The sequence below is a fragment of the Clinocottus analis genome, unplaced genomic scaffold (assembly GCF_023055335.1).
Source record: "Clinocottus analis isolate CAN_PGR_092001 unplaced genomic scaffold, fCliAna1.0.p SCAF_6, whole genome shotgun sequence".
Taxonomy (NCBI): domain Eukaryota; kingdom Metazoa; phylum Chordata; class Actinopteri; order Perciformes; family Cottidae; genus Clinocottus; species Clinocottus analis.
Window position 1 is genome coordinate 16,891,540 of NW_027176218.1, and position 16,648 is coordinate 16,908,187.

At 44.4% G+C, this 16,648-nt stretch overlaps 1 protein-coding gene across 3 annotated transcripts in view; it reads left to right on the forward strand.

Moving 5' to 3' along the window:
- Window positions 1-16,648, forward strand: part of fgd4a (FYVE, RhoGEF and PH domain containing 4a) — a 45,026-nt gene that overhangs the window by 19,140 nt on the left and 9,238 nt on the right. For 2 of the 3 annotated variants that reach the window (XM_068603289.1, XM_068603288.1), the window contains exons 2-4: window positions 5,476-5,556; window positions 14,359-14,511; window positions 15,131-15,365. In XM_068603289.1, coding sequence (XP_068459390.1) covers window positions 5,476-5,556; window positions 14,359-14,511; window positions 15,131-15,365 — 469 coding nt within the window. Of the gene's footprint in view, window positions 1-5,475; window positions 5,557-14,358; window positions 14,512-15,130; window positions 15,366-15,867; window positions 15,940-16,648 lie in introns of those variants that run through there. The other variant, XM_068603290.1, reaches the window with a different exon arrangement.

A 16,648-nucleotide genomic window follows, 5' to 3' on the forward strand; every position in this document is an offset into this window, starting at 1 on the left:
TGCACATGCTGTATGAATTTGATGAAGCACATGTTTAAGTCGGTGGAATGTGAGGAAGACTATCTTGGAGCTGAAGACGAAGACTTTCTGGGGAAATCTTGCATTTGCTAGATTAGTGGTTTTCAACCTTTTGACTGCTCATAATATTAATAATGATTCATTTTATTTATATAGCGCTTTTAATAGTACTCAAAGACACTTTACAAAACATCTTTAAAATGGACATGTCTTTAAAATCATCATGCAAGCTAAACAATAAAAACCAATAAATAAAGATACAAACAATAAGAACATAAAGCACACAATCACACAGCAGTTCTGAAGAGGCAGGTTTTGATTCGTGATTTGAAGATGAAAAGATTAGTTATTACAAGTTATGGCATGGACATGAACTGTGAGGCATTTTTTCAGCCTGAAAAGTTCAAAGTATCTCAGTTCAAGCAGCTCTAATCACCGTTTTCTTATGAACAATGGTTCAAATGTAAAGTGAAAGGGGTCACTAATCCCACAGAGATTAGTAATGACATACTGTGCAGAACCCCTCAGCTCTACAGCACATTTCAGTGTCTTTTAACTGCTTGTTTTGCTCTTATGAACTATTGGTTCACTCTCATCCAACCATCACACAGACAGTGAGTGAGCAGCTGGTGAACATAGTGGAGCATTTAGTAAAAAAGAATTTGAACGTTGGACTTCTTTATATTGCTAATGTTGCTGCGTGTTGGCGTGATGTGTATGAAGTCAACCGTTGACTATTTGAAGTATTTCCATAGGACAGTGACTACAATCTATATTTTTGTTTCATTATATGGATCAGATGACTATTAGTAGGCTAAAAGAAGAGACATACATATACTGTAAAGTCTTTACTAACTGGCTAATTCTTTGCACATTAGTACGTTGCCGAGCTGAAATGTTAGATGAACTACATCATATGTCCATGTTGGCTTCGTGAGCTGGAGACCGGGGTCTCATCTGGCTTTGACTTTACAACATTAAGGTTGTACAAAGCTTTTAATTTTCACTCTATTATGTTTGTGGCAGAAAACCATAACTCTTTGGTAATTGTCCATTACGGAGAGACAAGAGAGAAGAGAGACAGACGCGTCTGGTCTCATTCAATAGCCAATCTCTTCTGTGTCAAGCATGAAAACCTCAGACATGTGCACACACACACACACACACACACACACACACACACACAGACAGACAGACACAGACATTATCACCGGCGTGAACCTCAGTATGATTAAAGGGGTGTGACTTGGCATATTAAAACGCTATTTCCATTCCATTATTTATGAGTTACATGTGAATAGTTATCTTGATCAAGGGCAGCCATGGCCATGCAAATGAAGCTGAGGTGAGGTCCCTACAGGCAGAACACGTATTTTATTTTTAAACATTTTATTGTATACATTTCTTATCGTTATGGGATGATGAGTGCAGATTTCAATCGGTGCTTTAGGTATTTTCTATGTCAGAATGTCGTTCATTTCTGCTGCAGTATGTCAGGGCTGGTATTAGGTTAGGATTGGGCTTCCGGTGGGACGATGCAGAGTCAGTGTAATACAGTTGGGTAATCATGGGCTGTGAGACTGTTTGGCAGGACTGCAGATGGTTAAATATTAACTGTTACGGCCGATTTGTTTCCATCTTTCTCACTTCCCCAATGTTTCCGCCTCCTATTTTGGTTTCTCTCCTCTTCCCAGCCTCTCCTCCTCCCACCCTGGGGTGACTTTGCCCTTGAGCGCTGGCTGACCCTCAAAACATTATAATGGGAATGCTTAGAAGTGACTGTGAATCTTAAATCGTCCTCAAGGACGACTTCCCCCTCCTCCCTCCCTCCCTCTTATAGGCTCTCCCACACCTGGTGACACTGGTTTCCGGGGAACCGGTTTGTACAGTAGCGGTGAAGTACTCCAAGGGTTTGATGGGTAAACACAGACATGAAGTAACCAGGCGACAGAGACACATGTATCTGCAGAAGGGACTTCAATTTCCCTCGTAGATGCCGTTAACACTTGTTAGGGAGGAATTCTAAGATGGATAAACGTATTTCCAGGATTGCGGAAAAGCAGCTGTACTGGACGAGAGTGCTCGCCGGTTTTGCAGGTATGTCTTCTTTTGTTTAACAGTCAAGCAGCTGAAAAACATGAAGAAAGAACAGTTTGTCTAGTTTTTCAAAGAAGCTATCGGTGAACTGGAGGAAGCGGAAGGGAGCGCAGGTTTTAACACTGAAACCCACTAACACAGGTGCTGCCAGATCAATCAGCGGAGGTGCAGTCGTCTCAAAACAAACATTTCAAGTATGCAGCTTATCTGTCGTGGAGAAACTATGAGGACAATTACTCACGGCTTACGGAAAGGTGAATCATGCAAAGTATGTATTTCGGCTATGGCGATTACACCGCAGCAGGACGGTGCATGGGTACGAACAATGAAGGGACAGCACAGTGCAATGACTATTGTGTTAATGAATGAACTTGTTGTGCCTTAAAGATGCACTATTGAGGATGCAGAGCTTTAATATAACAGCATACAAGTAGTATGGAAAGATACAGTGAAGTAATGTCTACCTTGGTTGCATTGGTAATAGTTGTTAGTAGATTGAATTATTTGTGGACTTTTTGTAGGATTTGTCGTTTAAAGATCTTTATTTATTCATGTTTTACTCGTGCAGTTGGTGCAGGGGAATACTTCCAGCAGGAGACTATTCCTGCTCCGGCTGGCATCTGCTTCTACTAAACAGAGGGCAGTCGTGAAATATAACATGTTTAAATGGCACAAAGCGGTTAGAAGTGTTGGAGAGCAGAGCGAACGTTAGCACCGACCGTGGGGACAGGATGTCATTTTGTCTGCTTACTGGAGGTCCGACCCGGGTCGCAACTCATTTGGTGTTCGACGCCGCTGTCGTCTGTCAGTCTGCTCCTTGCGATATGTTTACACTTTTAACAGATTAACACTGCATACACACACACACACACACAGTTCTGATGATTTGATAAATGTCGCAGATCATTAACTGTCTTTATCTACCAAGAAGAAGCTGCTGCTTTATATCAATAGATTTCAAGCCACCAGTTTATAGTTGGATCAGAATGGTGGCCAGAAGCTTTAACTCACCCAAAAACATACAGATGTATTGTTTATGTTTCATTTAATTGTGTATAGTTCTATATACATCCGACGTGACATAAATGTGTCAACACCTTTATATTCACCTACTCCTGTGCAGTCGGTGTTGCAGGATCTGTCAATTCATCGTCTATTTATTAAACATGTCCTGCGCATTGTTCAAGGTAGCAGCTCTTGTGTTTCACATCACGTTGATACGACAGTTTATGAGCATTTCTTGCCGTTTCTCTTTCGTGTTTTGGTTTGCTAAGAGTTAAGATTATAGAATATGAAAAACAGGAAGTTGACAGACAGGAAGAGGAAGTTTAGGGTCAGGCCAGTAGCAGGACCAGTAGTTTCTCCCCATCATGTTGGAGTTGGTCTGCCCCACCCCCACATCTCAGCAACACATTCACTCGACCTTTATATCTTTCACTTGTGAGAGTGTGGCTTTCTTTTTTTGACTGTGTGTGTGTTTTTGTTTTCAGTGCTGACATATAAGACATCCCCCACTTCAGGAAACAATAGGCGTGTGATGACTCTGGTCACATGGACGAGTGGAGGAGGGGGTCGCAGTTGACTTAGCGGGTTTTCTTTATTGAAAAGTGTGATATGTACGTAATGCTTTTGATAAGCTGCTTACGTGTGTTACAGTATATTCTGAATAGAGAATTTATATAACAGATTGAGGTACAATTCATGAACTGGTTACGTGTGTGTGTGTGTGTGTGTGTGTGTGTGTGTGTGTGTGTGTGTGTGTGTGTGTGTGTGTGTGTGTGTGTGTGTGTGAACAGCAGGCAGGCCTGTCATGAGGAGTCCAGATGGCGGGTGTAGAAAGCCCTTCTTTAATCCTTGAGCCAGGATATTACCCACCCCTTCACACACACACACACACACACACACACACACACACACACACACACACACCGTCTGTACCACCTTGCCTCAATTGTTTCCACGACCCCACACTGAGTTTGTCCACTTTTCTTACGTGGCATTATCCACACTCCATTATGTCGGCCTCAGTTCAGCATCGCTCTGCTGATACATCACAACTGTGCTGAATACTCAATGCAACATAATAGTTGTCATAGTTGTAGGTGTATTAAGGGAAACGACGATAAGTGATGCACACAGTCTACTAAAATATGAATTACATGAAAAAAATGTGTGTGAATACTCATAGGATATTGTTACAAATAAACACTGAAACGTCAAAACAAAACCAAGAAACATTTTTTTGCAGGCCGATTCCTCAATTTAAATTCATGTTTGACGAGCACAGACTACGATGCCCCGCCCTCTATTCGTTTGCATTAGGTAATCAAATAGTGTGTTCATTGACAATAAAGTAATTTCTTCGTTTGCATTTCTAAAAATCATTTTCTAGCCTGCGTTTAATGCCTATTTCCACCACATCAGCCCTCCCTGTTCACCTTGCAGACACTCACACAACTGTCACGCAAACTGTGACTCGTGCGTGGTGCATGTTTGTGTTGGTTTGGGGCCGGATGCGTCACATATAGGTCACATATAGGTCACATATAGTTTTGATCAATCTGGCTGTAATGGTCTACACAGCACTAGATTTTGCTATGTTGTCCTAAAGACAAGCTAGAAGTGACCTTCAGGGGGGAAAAACAGGGGTTTTCTCTGCTCTGATTGGTTGGTGTCACTGTCATCATCAATATGTTGTCGTTGCAAGCATGATGAGTGATGAAATAAATTGTTGAATGAATTCTGCTTGACTTTAATTTGTTGTACAATTGTACAGCTATGCCGCGCGTCACTTGCAGATTGATCATAATCCTGCAGCTTCAATGCTTCATAATAGATCAGACCGAGCGTGTGTGTGTGTGTGTGTGTGTGTGTGTGTGTGAGAAAGCCCATCATTGTTTTTACGACGTTGCTATTTTCTCTTTAATCTTTTATGTGCATATTAAACGGCTGTGTTGAAAGAGTGCACGCTCTCCCTGCAGACTGTGCCCTACATATCACAGACAGACTAATTAGGATTTCCATCTCCAAGGGGAGGTATATTCCTCTTCCTTCTCAAAACAAACACGAGTCTCCCCCTGATCTTGATAAATGCAGCTACCAGAAGAGCGCTTCAAAACATTGGCAGCTTTTTGCCGCACATATCTCCATCCTCGTGCACGTCCGGCATGCTGTCTCAGCTTTAGGGAAAGAAGAAAAGGTGTGGCTCGTGTTCTTCACGGGCTCACACTCTGCAACCGAACGGGCGCTCCCCTGAAATAAAGCGTAGGGTTTGCCTGAAACAGCTTCAAACCCCTGCCTCAGACGAGTATTTAAAAATACCTGCTCGTACTTGAATTGTGTTGTGTTTTGTTGTTGCAGAGGAGAAAAGCAAAGCTGACTGTTTCCAGTCCAGGACCGCTGATGAGGCCTGCGTGGCGGTGAAGATTGAACACTCCAGAGGTAAGCGGCATCACCTTCACTCACCTTCCAGCCGCCTGCGTGCTTTTTTTGATCTCTTTCTTCTCGATGCGGCCGTTGGTTTGGAAGATGCTGTCGCATCAAGCACCCCTGGGTGTTCAGTTCTATAAGTGTACACGTAAGTGTTCTCACGTCCCACTCGTGTGAGAGGGTTCGTCATTTTCTGTGGTTTCCTGTCTACTTGTGTTCGAGCTGGTGCTGCTGACACTGTCAATGCTTTGAAGCTCTTCTCCTCCATCCTCGTCGCATGACGTGTGAGAGACGAAGTGATGCCACCACGCTGAGCTTTGTTACTTTGTCAGTTCTGTGGTTTCACAGCAGGAGGTCCGCACATGTTTGGCATTTGAAGTCAATAGCGCTCGGAGAAATTTAAGCCGTTCGGTCTTTTTTTTTTTTCCAAGTTGACCAAATCTGGCAAGACAATCTTTTGCTTCTTTCACGGCTGCAGTGAAGTGAACATTAAGACACGGTTGAGATGCAGAGAGAGGATGTAGGAGGATGCAGCAGGGGTGTGAAGAAAGCTGCTGGTCTCTGCTCTATTTTGATTTCAAACCTGTGTGTGTGTGTGTGTGTGTGTGTGTGTCTCACAGTCTGCATCTGTGTGATGAATGGATGCGTTCCTCCAGCCCCCAGTGTCTTCCTATTTTTCACTTCATCATTTTTCTCTCCTCTGTGTGTGTGTACCGTTTCATTCTGGCCTGTCACTTCCTCTGTAACCCTTCACCCCTTTTCTACCTGTCCGTCCTCTCTGTGTTTGTCTATTTTCATCACGCCTGCACTCTTCCTTCCTGTCATCCTTTTGTTCTTCAGCACTTTTCTTTTTTATCACCGTCTGCTTTGAGCTCATAGCTGTGAACTAATACCACTGTGTCCGGTTCTTTATACCCACTTCCTTGTTCTTCATTTATTTCACCTCCACCACCCTCCATCTTCTTTTTTTTTTTTTATCACAACTCCCAAACCCACACCCCACCCTCAACACCTCTCACATACACACACACTCACACACGCACACTTTTGTTCCCCTGGGCGCCTCCTGCTTCAACACAGACTGGGGTTCTAATCTCACGCTAGCCCTTGGATTAGAGGATGAGGCAGGGTAATCTGAAGAAAGTCTGGGTAGTTGAACAGAAACAGCTAATCCCCCATGCCTGGTGGTAATAGTTATATGTCACCCTGCCTGTCACACAGGCGCTCTCACACGCGCACACACACACACACAAACACACACACACACACACACACAGACACACACACTGTCTGAGCCAGCATGGTGGAACCAATGAAAGCTCCGTGTACAAGTGATGAGCCAGACATGAACTGTAACGACACACTCTAATCTCATTGAGTGATGCATGGCACCAGAAATGGTTAGAAACTGGATTAGTGTGTGTGTGTGTGTGTGTGTGTGTGTGTGTGTGTGTGTGTGTGTGTGTGTGAACAGTTGTACGTGTCGCTTTGACTTTGTATCTGGTGTGCACCACTGAAACTATTTTCTCACCTTCTGTGTCGACAGAGCATTGTGATGTAAGGTGTGCTTACAAGCACTGAAGTAACCTGTTGTTTTTTTTTGTATTAATGTTAATGAGAAACCAAGGGTACGTCCAAGTCTCTTTGCATACCTGTTTCCCTTACTTTTCCTTGCGAGGAGAGAGGAAACAAGAAAAAATGTTTTCAAAGAAATGAGACGTCCTTTCCACAGGCGGCTTTAAGAGCTGGAGAGCTAGGATAATAAAGACACAGTTAGGATCACTGTATTCATACTAATAAACCAGTTATCATAACTGTACTTATACTAATAAAGACAGTCATGATCACTGTATTCACACTAATAAACCACACTATTCATCAGAGTGGAGATGTTTTCTCTCTGTAGTCTGTTAGCTGTTAAGCAAACTGCATTGAGTATTTATACTGTGTTCTGTTGCTTGTAAGAGCAGGATTGATTTCTACCGGCGGATTGCATTTGTCTTATTTATTCAATATTTGCTTCTGTATGTTGTGAAATTTGGCCGCTACAATACTTCCGGGAGGCCCGCTCTCGTACGTCCTCGCTCATGGCTCCTCAGAGTTCCCTTCCTGCTCCTCAGAAATAAGAGCTTTGGGACGGTCGTCAATATGGCGGCTCAGAACAATATCCGGTTAAAGCGAGGAGCGAGGAAATGACAAATAAGAGGCCTTGGATGTACCCCACGCCTTTTTTTAATCATGTGAGAACCAGGTTGATGCTGCTAGAGAGACCTGCTTCTTTTGCCATGTATGTGTTTTGCTGTTTCTGCATGTGAAGGAGAGGTAAATGACAAAAACAAGATGTTTGCTTGTGTCTAAAAATAGATGAATCTACTAAAATAAATAAGTTAAACAGCTGGTTAACGGTGTAATTCAACCATGTGCACTTTCAATAGAGAACCTCATATTTCGTTAATCCCTTTTCAAATGCTCCAACATAAAAGCACCTCAAAGCAGAGTCAAATATGGAGAAAAATAAAAGGGCAGAAATCGGAAAATCGGATTACCAAACAGTGGCACGTATGTTGTGAATAGATTTCCTGTATAACAGTCAGTGAAAGGAAATATTCGAGGGCACGTCTGTGCAGACCATGTTTGAGGTCAGAAGTCGGATGCCACTCTGATGGCACCAGTCAATCCTGAATGTGCAGCACGGCTGCAGGAGCTCGGCCGCATCCAGTATTTATTGGCATCAATTTATTGTTGCGCAGCTGTGATACGAGCGTGAGAATGCAGTTCTGGTGCCCATTGCGCATCGTCATTCAGGATGTTTTGCAGTCTACAGTGTTTAAAACATAGATGTTCACAGCATTCATCTGAAGTGTCATATGAACGGCTGTCAGTACACGTTATTTAAAAAGGAATTTAGAGAATGGAATTTCTACTGGTCAAACTGGTTTACTGGAATACCGAGCATTTCTTTTAATCCTGCTCTGGTGACACATAACGCACATCAGCGAGCATGGAGGAACATTGTGTATGAATATATATACATGCGAAACAAGCACACGCACACACACACACACACACTCGTGCAAATAGCAAGATGATTAGAACTATTCATGCCATGTCATAGCCGGTTCACTTAAATTAAGGTTTCCTGTCGTGGTTTAGTTTGTTTTTTTACAACGTGATGGCTCAAAGTTAATACAACACTGCACATTAGTGCAGTCACTCCAGAGCTGCTACCTTTGAGCTTGACCGTCACAGACGCCTCGAAGGTCGCAGTTCCCTGTCCCGACTTCTGCATGGTAATAGCACCCTGTTGTTCTCGTTTCCTTTTCTTCAGCTCATATGTTGTTGAGCTTTATCAGATGAACCTTTCGCATGAATTTTCACTTGTGTTGACTTTCTCGGTTTGGCGACAGTTTTTTTTTCTTTCTTTTCGTGATTGTCTTGTTTTTATGTCTCAAGTATTTGCACAGAAAATGTGCCAGGGGGAGGAGGAGTTGATGGGACGATGGTTAAAAATAATAGAGTCGAGGCTCTGGGCTTCATTTACATTTTAGCAGGCAGATGAGAGAACTGGTTCGTGGCGCTCCGGGCTGCTCTACTGTGGCGTTTGTTAATCATTGATCAGGCTAATCAGACAGAACGAGAAGTGCAGAGGCTGTTACACAAACCGTTTGTAGATTTGCAGCTTTTAAAAAAGGTAAATGTGCGGCTCCCGTCCCGTGCAGAGGTGTGTGTGTTGTCAACTTGTGGGTACATGTGCCTCTGTACTTGAAGTCACTTGAATAGGGTGTGTTTAGGCGAGAGCGAAGGAGGAGTCTTGTGCTGCTCTGCGAATCTTCCTGCTGGGCTAAGTCACTCAGCCACACTGCATGGGAAGATCGCATGGGATCTAAATTTAGTGCTCTTCTGGGACTCGCGCACTCTCTCAGACACAGCGTGGTCCCTCACTGAGGATACACTCTATGCTTGTTTTCCCATCTTAAACTCCAGGGTGAGTTCATTCACTATTGTTGTTTTTTTTTTAATCTAACAGAATATTTCTCTGTCCGATTTCTCTTGGATCGCCTCTCTGAACGATATCTTTGATTTAAGAGAAAACCACACTAGTGATGTCTAGAAGAAGCTTGCATGTTGACTTGCCCACGTGTGTTAATGGAGCAATCTTTACTACAGTTGCTCACATATTTCTCAAGACGGATCACTGCACTCACACCATTTCTACACGTTTGTACTTTAACCACGATGCAACAGCTACGAGCTGATTTATGCTCAACTGAAGACTGTATGTGGATGCTTGTTTTACGTCAGCTCACTCAGATTTTTTCTATCCATCTTCTCCTCATTTATTTACAACGTTGCTCGAGCCATGGCAACGCCAACCAGACGGTCTTTAATATGCCAACCCATGTATTAAGAAGAAGCAGAATTGGTAAAAAGCTTTCTCAGACATTCCTTTTGATATGAACGTGGGGCCACGAGGCGAGAAAGCGAGGGCTTGGTCTCAAAGTGTGTCACACACTCGCTGCTAGCGGGGTTGGGACTCACTGCAAAGCACAGACAGGTGTGCCTTTTGGTTTGTTTAATTAACCCGGAGCGCTCACACTGAAGTATGAGCACACATTTTGCCAAAGGGGGTTTCGGACGAGGGATGTAAAAGACAGGTCAGTCAGGCCTACTGTCTGGTGTTAACATTTGAGGAAGTCACAAAGTACAAATGTTTCACTGAGATGCCAAGTGGAGATTAACAGGAGTTTCTCTTTTAAAAAGGACAAGAAAGTGTGTCTGACCTTAGTCTCATGGTGCTCTTTGTTAGAAAGCTCATGGAGTCAGTTTTGAGCCATGCGTAGCTCCAGATTATTTACACAGGCAAACAGTGAGCAATGGACTCAAAAGCACAAGTCACAAACAACAAGTACGAGTAAAAGTCCTTACTTGGCAAAAACACAGGGGACAAAAACACGAGAAGAATACAGAAATAATCCCTGGAAGACAAACTGGCTCAGACAAAGAGAGCCCACACACTAATTACACAAGGGAGGTGATTAGGGCCAGGTGAAACTCATCAGGGTGGGGTCGTCACACCAGCGGGCGGGAAACACGCCAGGGGAGGAAGTAAAGTGTCTGCAACGAGAGGCAAAGTTGAGTACCAAAATAAAACAGGAAACAGTGTTGTGATTGCAATACGACGTTGTACATCATTGTGCATCCAAGAGTTATTTTGCTGAGGACCAACAAACCAACGGACCTTCGCTTCCCTGGAGCCAAACTATTTTCGGCACTATAGTTGGGTTCATTCTTTTCGAACATGGCTTTTTCGTTGCATAAAAGATGTGTGTGTTGGAGTGATACAATCCCTCAGCCTCATCCCTCTACTCTGCTTTCAGAGCTGGGGATGGGTGTGTGGGAGGGCGTGATGTCTTCTATGCTGCCGTGGCACCACTAGGTTTGCCACACACATTCTCAGGTAAACCTCAGGAAGTAGATTCTCTTTGAAAAGGAGATGGGGTGGCTTTGTCTTGCTGACTCACTTATTAAGGGAAGATGCTGTTTGTGTCTGGAGGATATTTGTGAAATCAAAAGACGCTGGGAAAGCAGCATTTTGCACAAAGCAGCAGTTTTTGCACAAGTCTGTCTTTCTGCTGCCGACGCCTGACCTCTACCAGAGCGCTTTTCGTTTTTCCAAACTGCTGTTTTGAGTTCATTGAGATGGAAGCAGATGCTGTCAGGCTCGGTCCACTCGGCAGTGAAGTCCATCTTCAGAAGGTAACGGTCTAGTTGTCGTGGCAGCGAGTCTAACCATCCTCCGACAAGGACAAAGACAAAGGTTACTCTCAGTTTGACTTGTCAACTCCCCGCTTCCTTGGCTGCAGCAACGGTGTTTCTGTTTCTATGCAAAGCATAGTCATGCCGCAGTCATGCCATCCGTTAAGATGCAAAGATATCCTGCGGCGTCACATGTCGTACTGCGTTGGTGCTTTAGAACGAGACCTCGTCCAGCAGAAGTTCCTCTTTTGTTTCCAGCATCCACATGAACGAGTCTCTCAGACAGCGGGGCTCCTTCGCCTTCACACAGGCGGAGGTGCAGAATCAAAGAGTGTCTGCAGTGTGGCGGCTGGCTGCTACTAATTTACAATGCGGGCGGTCGCTGCTGCCAAGACGGCTTTAATAAGGAGAAGACGCCAGAGCGCGTGTTACCGGGAGCTGCAGTTCCTGGCAAGTGCGCCGCTTCCGAGAAAGTGGAGTTTCTGTTTGTACAGTAGCAGAAGTGGCTGTTTCTTTGCCTTCACGGTTCGATAGGAGCGCAGCGATGGTTGATCTGACCCAAACTCGAAATAGTTTTTCAAGCGATGAATAGAAGAATTGTCATGTTTTCATCGCTCTGCTTATCTTGAACAGTAACACTTAAAATACCTGCACACAGTTTGCAGAGAGCCTGCAGCTGTGAGGTGATTTAAAGCCGAGGGACTGGTGTTTGACAGAGGTCATAACAACCCCAGCAGACGGAGCCAGGCTGTGGAGAGAGGACCCCCTGCCATCGTTCAGGATGAATGTCGTATGCCGAGCATAATCTGCAGGCGGAGTTTTTTTTTTTTTAAAAAGCTATATATGTATAACAAGGTGCACGACGGCTTGCTGGATATTTTATTACAATATCTTAATGTGGCCACAGGGGAAAGCCAAGCACAGAATCAAGAGAAATTCCTGAGGCCGACTTCAGAATTGATTGGTAATTTTAAGGCCATGTTTAGAGATTCTGCGCTCCCGAACACAGCATGTGAGCGTTTCTAGTCAGACCGTTGCTCGAGCGGTTGTCTTTAATTACGGACAGGCTGTAAAAATAGAAACTGTGACTATGTGATTCTGTGGTTGTTGTTTTTTTTCTTTCTCTTTCAAGACCGGTAAAGATCACTGTCAAGGAAATGAACGAGGGGCCCTAAACGCTGCTTTGCCAAGTCGTAGCAAAATATCAGTGAAACACACTGCATCTGGAAGGGAACATATATAGTACATCTGTTTTCCACTGTTGCTCTTACACTTCAGGGCTGGTACTAACAATTGTTTTTATTTTCAATTAATCTACCGTTTATTTTCTTAAATAACTGACGAATCATTTTGCTTATGAAATGTAAAAAAAACTAAATTATTTAATTATCAATACATTTTGAAAAGCACTCTTTCTTCAATCATTAAATAGTCATTCAATATTTCAAAACCCCAAAACGATTAGCATTCTCACACAAGACAAAGAAAAGCAGCACGAGAGGCTGGGCCTCGGTAATTAGCCGTTACTTAACTAATCAAATAGTTTTAGACACATTTTCTGTGAATGGAAGAGTTGATTGATTGACTAATCGTTTCAGCTCATATAATCTTGTTGTGTTTGTCGAGAAGAGTGGAAGATCATTTTCTAAGTCATCTTATTTTCCTGTGTTCAAATGCTTTTAGTTTCATCTATTTTGGGACATGAACCCGTGTCTATCAAGGAATTTAGACGTCTTATTAATGATTTATATTACCGGGATGGAAATAGTCTCTTTCCATAGCGGCATCAGTGCAACACAGAGGAAAGGGACTTTTTCAGTCTGTGCACTGTGGACATAGAAAACAGAGAAGATACAAATACAAATAGTAGTTCAGTTTTTTGCACAAATGTAAGTCTGCATCCTTTAAGCTCCACCACCACACACTGTTTATCTATACCTGTTAACCAAGCTAAGCAAAGCTGCATCGATTTCTGCATCCTACCCATCCATCAGTGCCACCTGTGAAATCAAACACACACATGTTTAAGTGACCACCAAATGGAGACTAATGGACTTAAAACTTGTAAAAATAATGAGAGGCCCGACTGTTTCCTAGCAATGTCGTACCATATATGGAGATGTGCCGAAGTGCACACGTTTCATTGCATGTGTTCGTGCTTGCGTGTGTGCTGTGCGGTCAGAGAGAGAGAGGTGTATTCTGGCTGATGTAAACACTGCCAGTCTGCGTCTGTGGTGCCATTAAATATGTCTGCTCGATCTAAACACTGAGGCTGTACCATCTGTGGCCAGCTGGTTGGGTAAAAACCCCGCCGGAGCTGATCATCAACTGGATTATTAGCAGGATAATCAACTGAACTGGCTGCCACTCTTTAATATTTAGACTGCAGCTGTTTGTCATAAGCATGTTTGCCGACATGGATATGTACAGCGTGCCCTGCAGTATGAAGGGATACGATAATAACTGAACCAAACGAAAACAAACTAAGTGTGTCTCACACACTGACAAAGAATTCCTCCCATGAGTGTTTGCGACATTTCTTTAACAACTGCAGGTCCAGTATTACAAAACCCTGCTTTTTCATACGTCTGCACTATTGGTATCTATTAGATGAAGTGCGAAGAACATACAGTGATTTGCAAAAGGAAGAACTGACAGAAAGAAGAACATGTTCATAGTTCATAAGTCTGCAATAAAGAAAGGATACAGCTGTGTCTCACTATTGCCTGAGAGACGATACATCAGTGGTGCCCGTGCATCAAACAACGCACTGTTGCTTTAGATTTGTATCGTGTCATTTCTGACAGTGTTCTGCGGTTAAAATGTTCGGCGTGTAGGTGGTTCTGGTTTGGATCCGACAGGCGACCTGTACTTCATTCACCTCCTCTCATTTCCTGTCACCTGTTGTCAACAATAGCAATATTGTTCCTGCCTCATCGAGAGCCTGTCATATTCTGCGTCGTCCATCTCATTTTCGCGGACAGCGAACAGAAGATGAAGAGAGGTTCCTGTTGTAATGGATGCGCTTGTCTCTCCCTCCCTCCGTGTGTCCTTCAGCTCTCGGCAGTGCCCCGGCGTGCGAGCACAGGAACCCGCCCAGTGTGCAGGCGTGTCTGAGACGAGCGAACGGCGGGACGAGTGACAGGAGCGGCGGAGGGGTCAATGGAAGAAGCTCCTCCTGCAGGCCCCGGCTGCTTTCCAAACCAAAAGGTGCACACCGATACGACCAAAGCACCGCCGAGTGGGAGGGCCAGCGGACACTATTGTATCGGCCTTTGAGTCTTTTGATATGTGGCCGCTGCTTGTTGCGTCTTCGGTGACCTTTCTCCTGCTGCGAGACAGTTAATATAGCCGTGCCAGAGCACTTACAGTATATGACTCCAGGGAAACAGTGAGAACAGGATTAGATATTATGTAAATTGGCGTGGGATCGGTGAACCTTGAGTCTTTTCTGTATTTGAGTTGAGTAAATCATTCACAGACTAGACGAGAGCCACAGCTCTACTCTTTCTGCTGCCGTAAATCAGGTGAGCATGAAATGAATGGAATTTAAATCTAGTAAAACTGCTCAGGTATTCTATGCTGAGCTGGGTCACTTGTTTTTCACTCTTAGGGTGTTAAACACAGCTCAGTGCCTGTGTGTGTGTGTGTGTGTGTGTGTGTGTGTGGGGGGGGTAACAGTTGGGATAGCTTATACCGCCCCCTTTAGGTCTAAACTGACATTGCAGAGACATATTCCCTCATGAGCGAAATAAAGGGCAGTCACCAGCATCGATCAGCATCCGAGATAGTCTCTAGTGTTCAAAGTTTCCCTCTGTCTTCTCCGCAGTGCCTCCAAAGCCGCTCCATCTCCAGAGCCCGGTGACGGATGTCAAGTCCCCGCTGGGCCACATCCAGAAAACACCACTAAAACCAGGCATGGAGGAAGGAGGGGGAGGAGGAAGAGGAGAAGGAGGAGGGAGAGGAAGAGGGAGAGGAGGAGGGAGAGGAGCTATGAACCAAGACAAACTCGGCGAGAAACACTCCAAAGTCTCGGACCTCATCAACCGCTTTGAGGAGAACAGGTAGGGGCTCTTTCCTCTCTGTTGGTGTGTGTGCTTTCCCTTCAGGGAGAGGAACCATCAAGAAGGTAGATGTCGCAATAAAAAAGAGAGAGAGTGGAAGTGAGTGTGGGACTGTATGATTTGTGTAAGGAATTGGCTATTTCACTCAATCTGTAATGTAATTTGGGGCCAGTGGTTGATTCAAGACATGTCACAGAGCCTGGGACTTTTTTGTTCTTCTCACCATTACGAATCGGTTCCGGTGGAATAACTCTATCCACGCCGCTTCATAGCTTTTGTAACAACACAACCTCACTCAGGCTGTCGTAATCACCGTGACGGAAAACGGTGTCTTTCCTCATGTTTCCTATGCCGGTTATTTCAGGGATGAAAAGCAGAAGTCCCTCGTTTTAAGTCTTCAGTCTGCCTCACTGATAGCGGCGCAGACGAGAGCCGCAGACAGAAAACAAGCAGAGATTAGCCAAGCGTTAGCAAAGGGGATGAAAGGAGATTTGTACAGGCCAGGGGAAACACAGCTCCTCATTCAGTTGTGGGACAGGACTCAGTGTGGCGAGATGAAGCCCAGGAGAACGAGGTAGGATCCCTCCAACTGTCTCAACTTTAATGCCCGTGCTTTGATCTTGCTGCCACATAGTTAAATGTTGATTTAAGTGTTCTGCTGGCTGTGCTTTTACACAATCTAATAGCAGATAAATTATTCATTAGAAAGCAGGAATAAGCATCTCTAAGGCTTTCCAGTGTCTACCCCCTTTTCATGTGTTGTACGTTTTGGTAGTAGCTGCAGCCTTGTCCGCGCGCGAGAGGCCCATTGAAAGCAGCGAGCGGCACAACAATGGTGCCCTTGTCTCAGCTGCTCATACAGTAGAGCCCGAAAAATATTTGACCCGCACGGAAGCATGCCCACTAAAATTGCACTCGGTATCTTCAGCCTCTAGTAGCCTCATGTTTACACTCTGAACTGGCCTGGATCCCTGAGAACAGAGTGACCGAATCAAACTCAACCCCCAGGCTTCGCCCACACCTTTCATCACATTGACCAGGGTCCACGTGAGGTTAATCAAGAGAAATCGTGTAACCCTTTCATTCAGACTCTGCGGGGCTCTGGGGATTAGCCCTCTAGTGGCCTCGGGACAGAAAGGAGAGAAAGGCCCCCAGCTTCCGAGAACAGAATTAGCCTACTAATATACTAATCTGGTTCACATGGCACTTGGCTGCCTTGAAGGACTGCCACAAGTGAAGCTGCTCTTAATTCTAGTCGAGTTCAGCCTATTTTAAAACTCTGT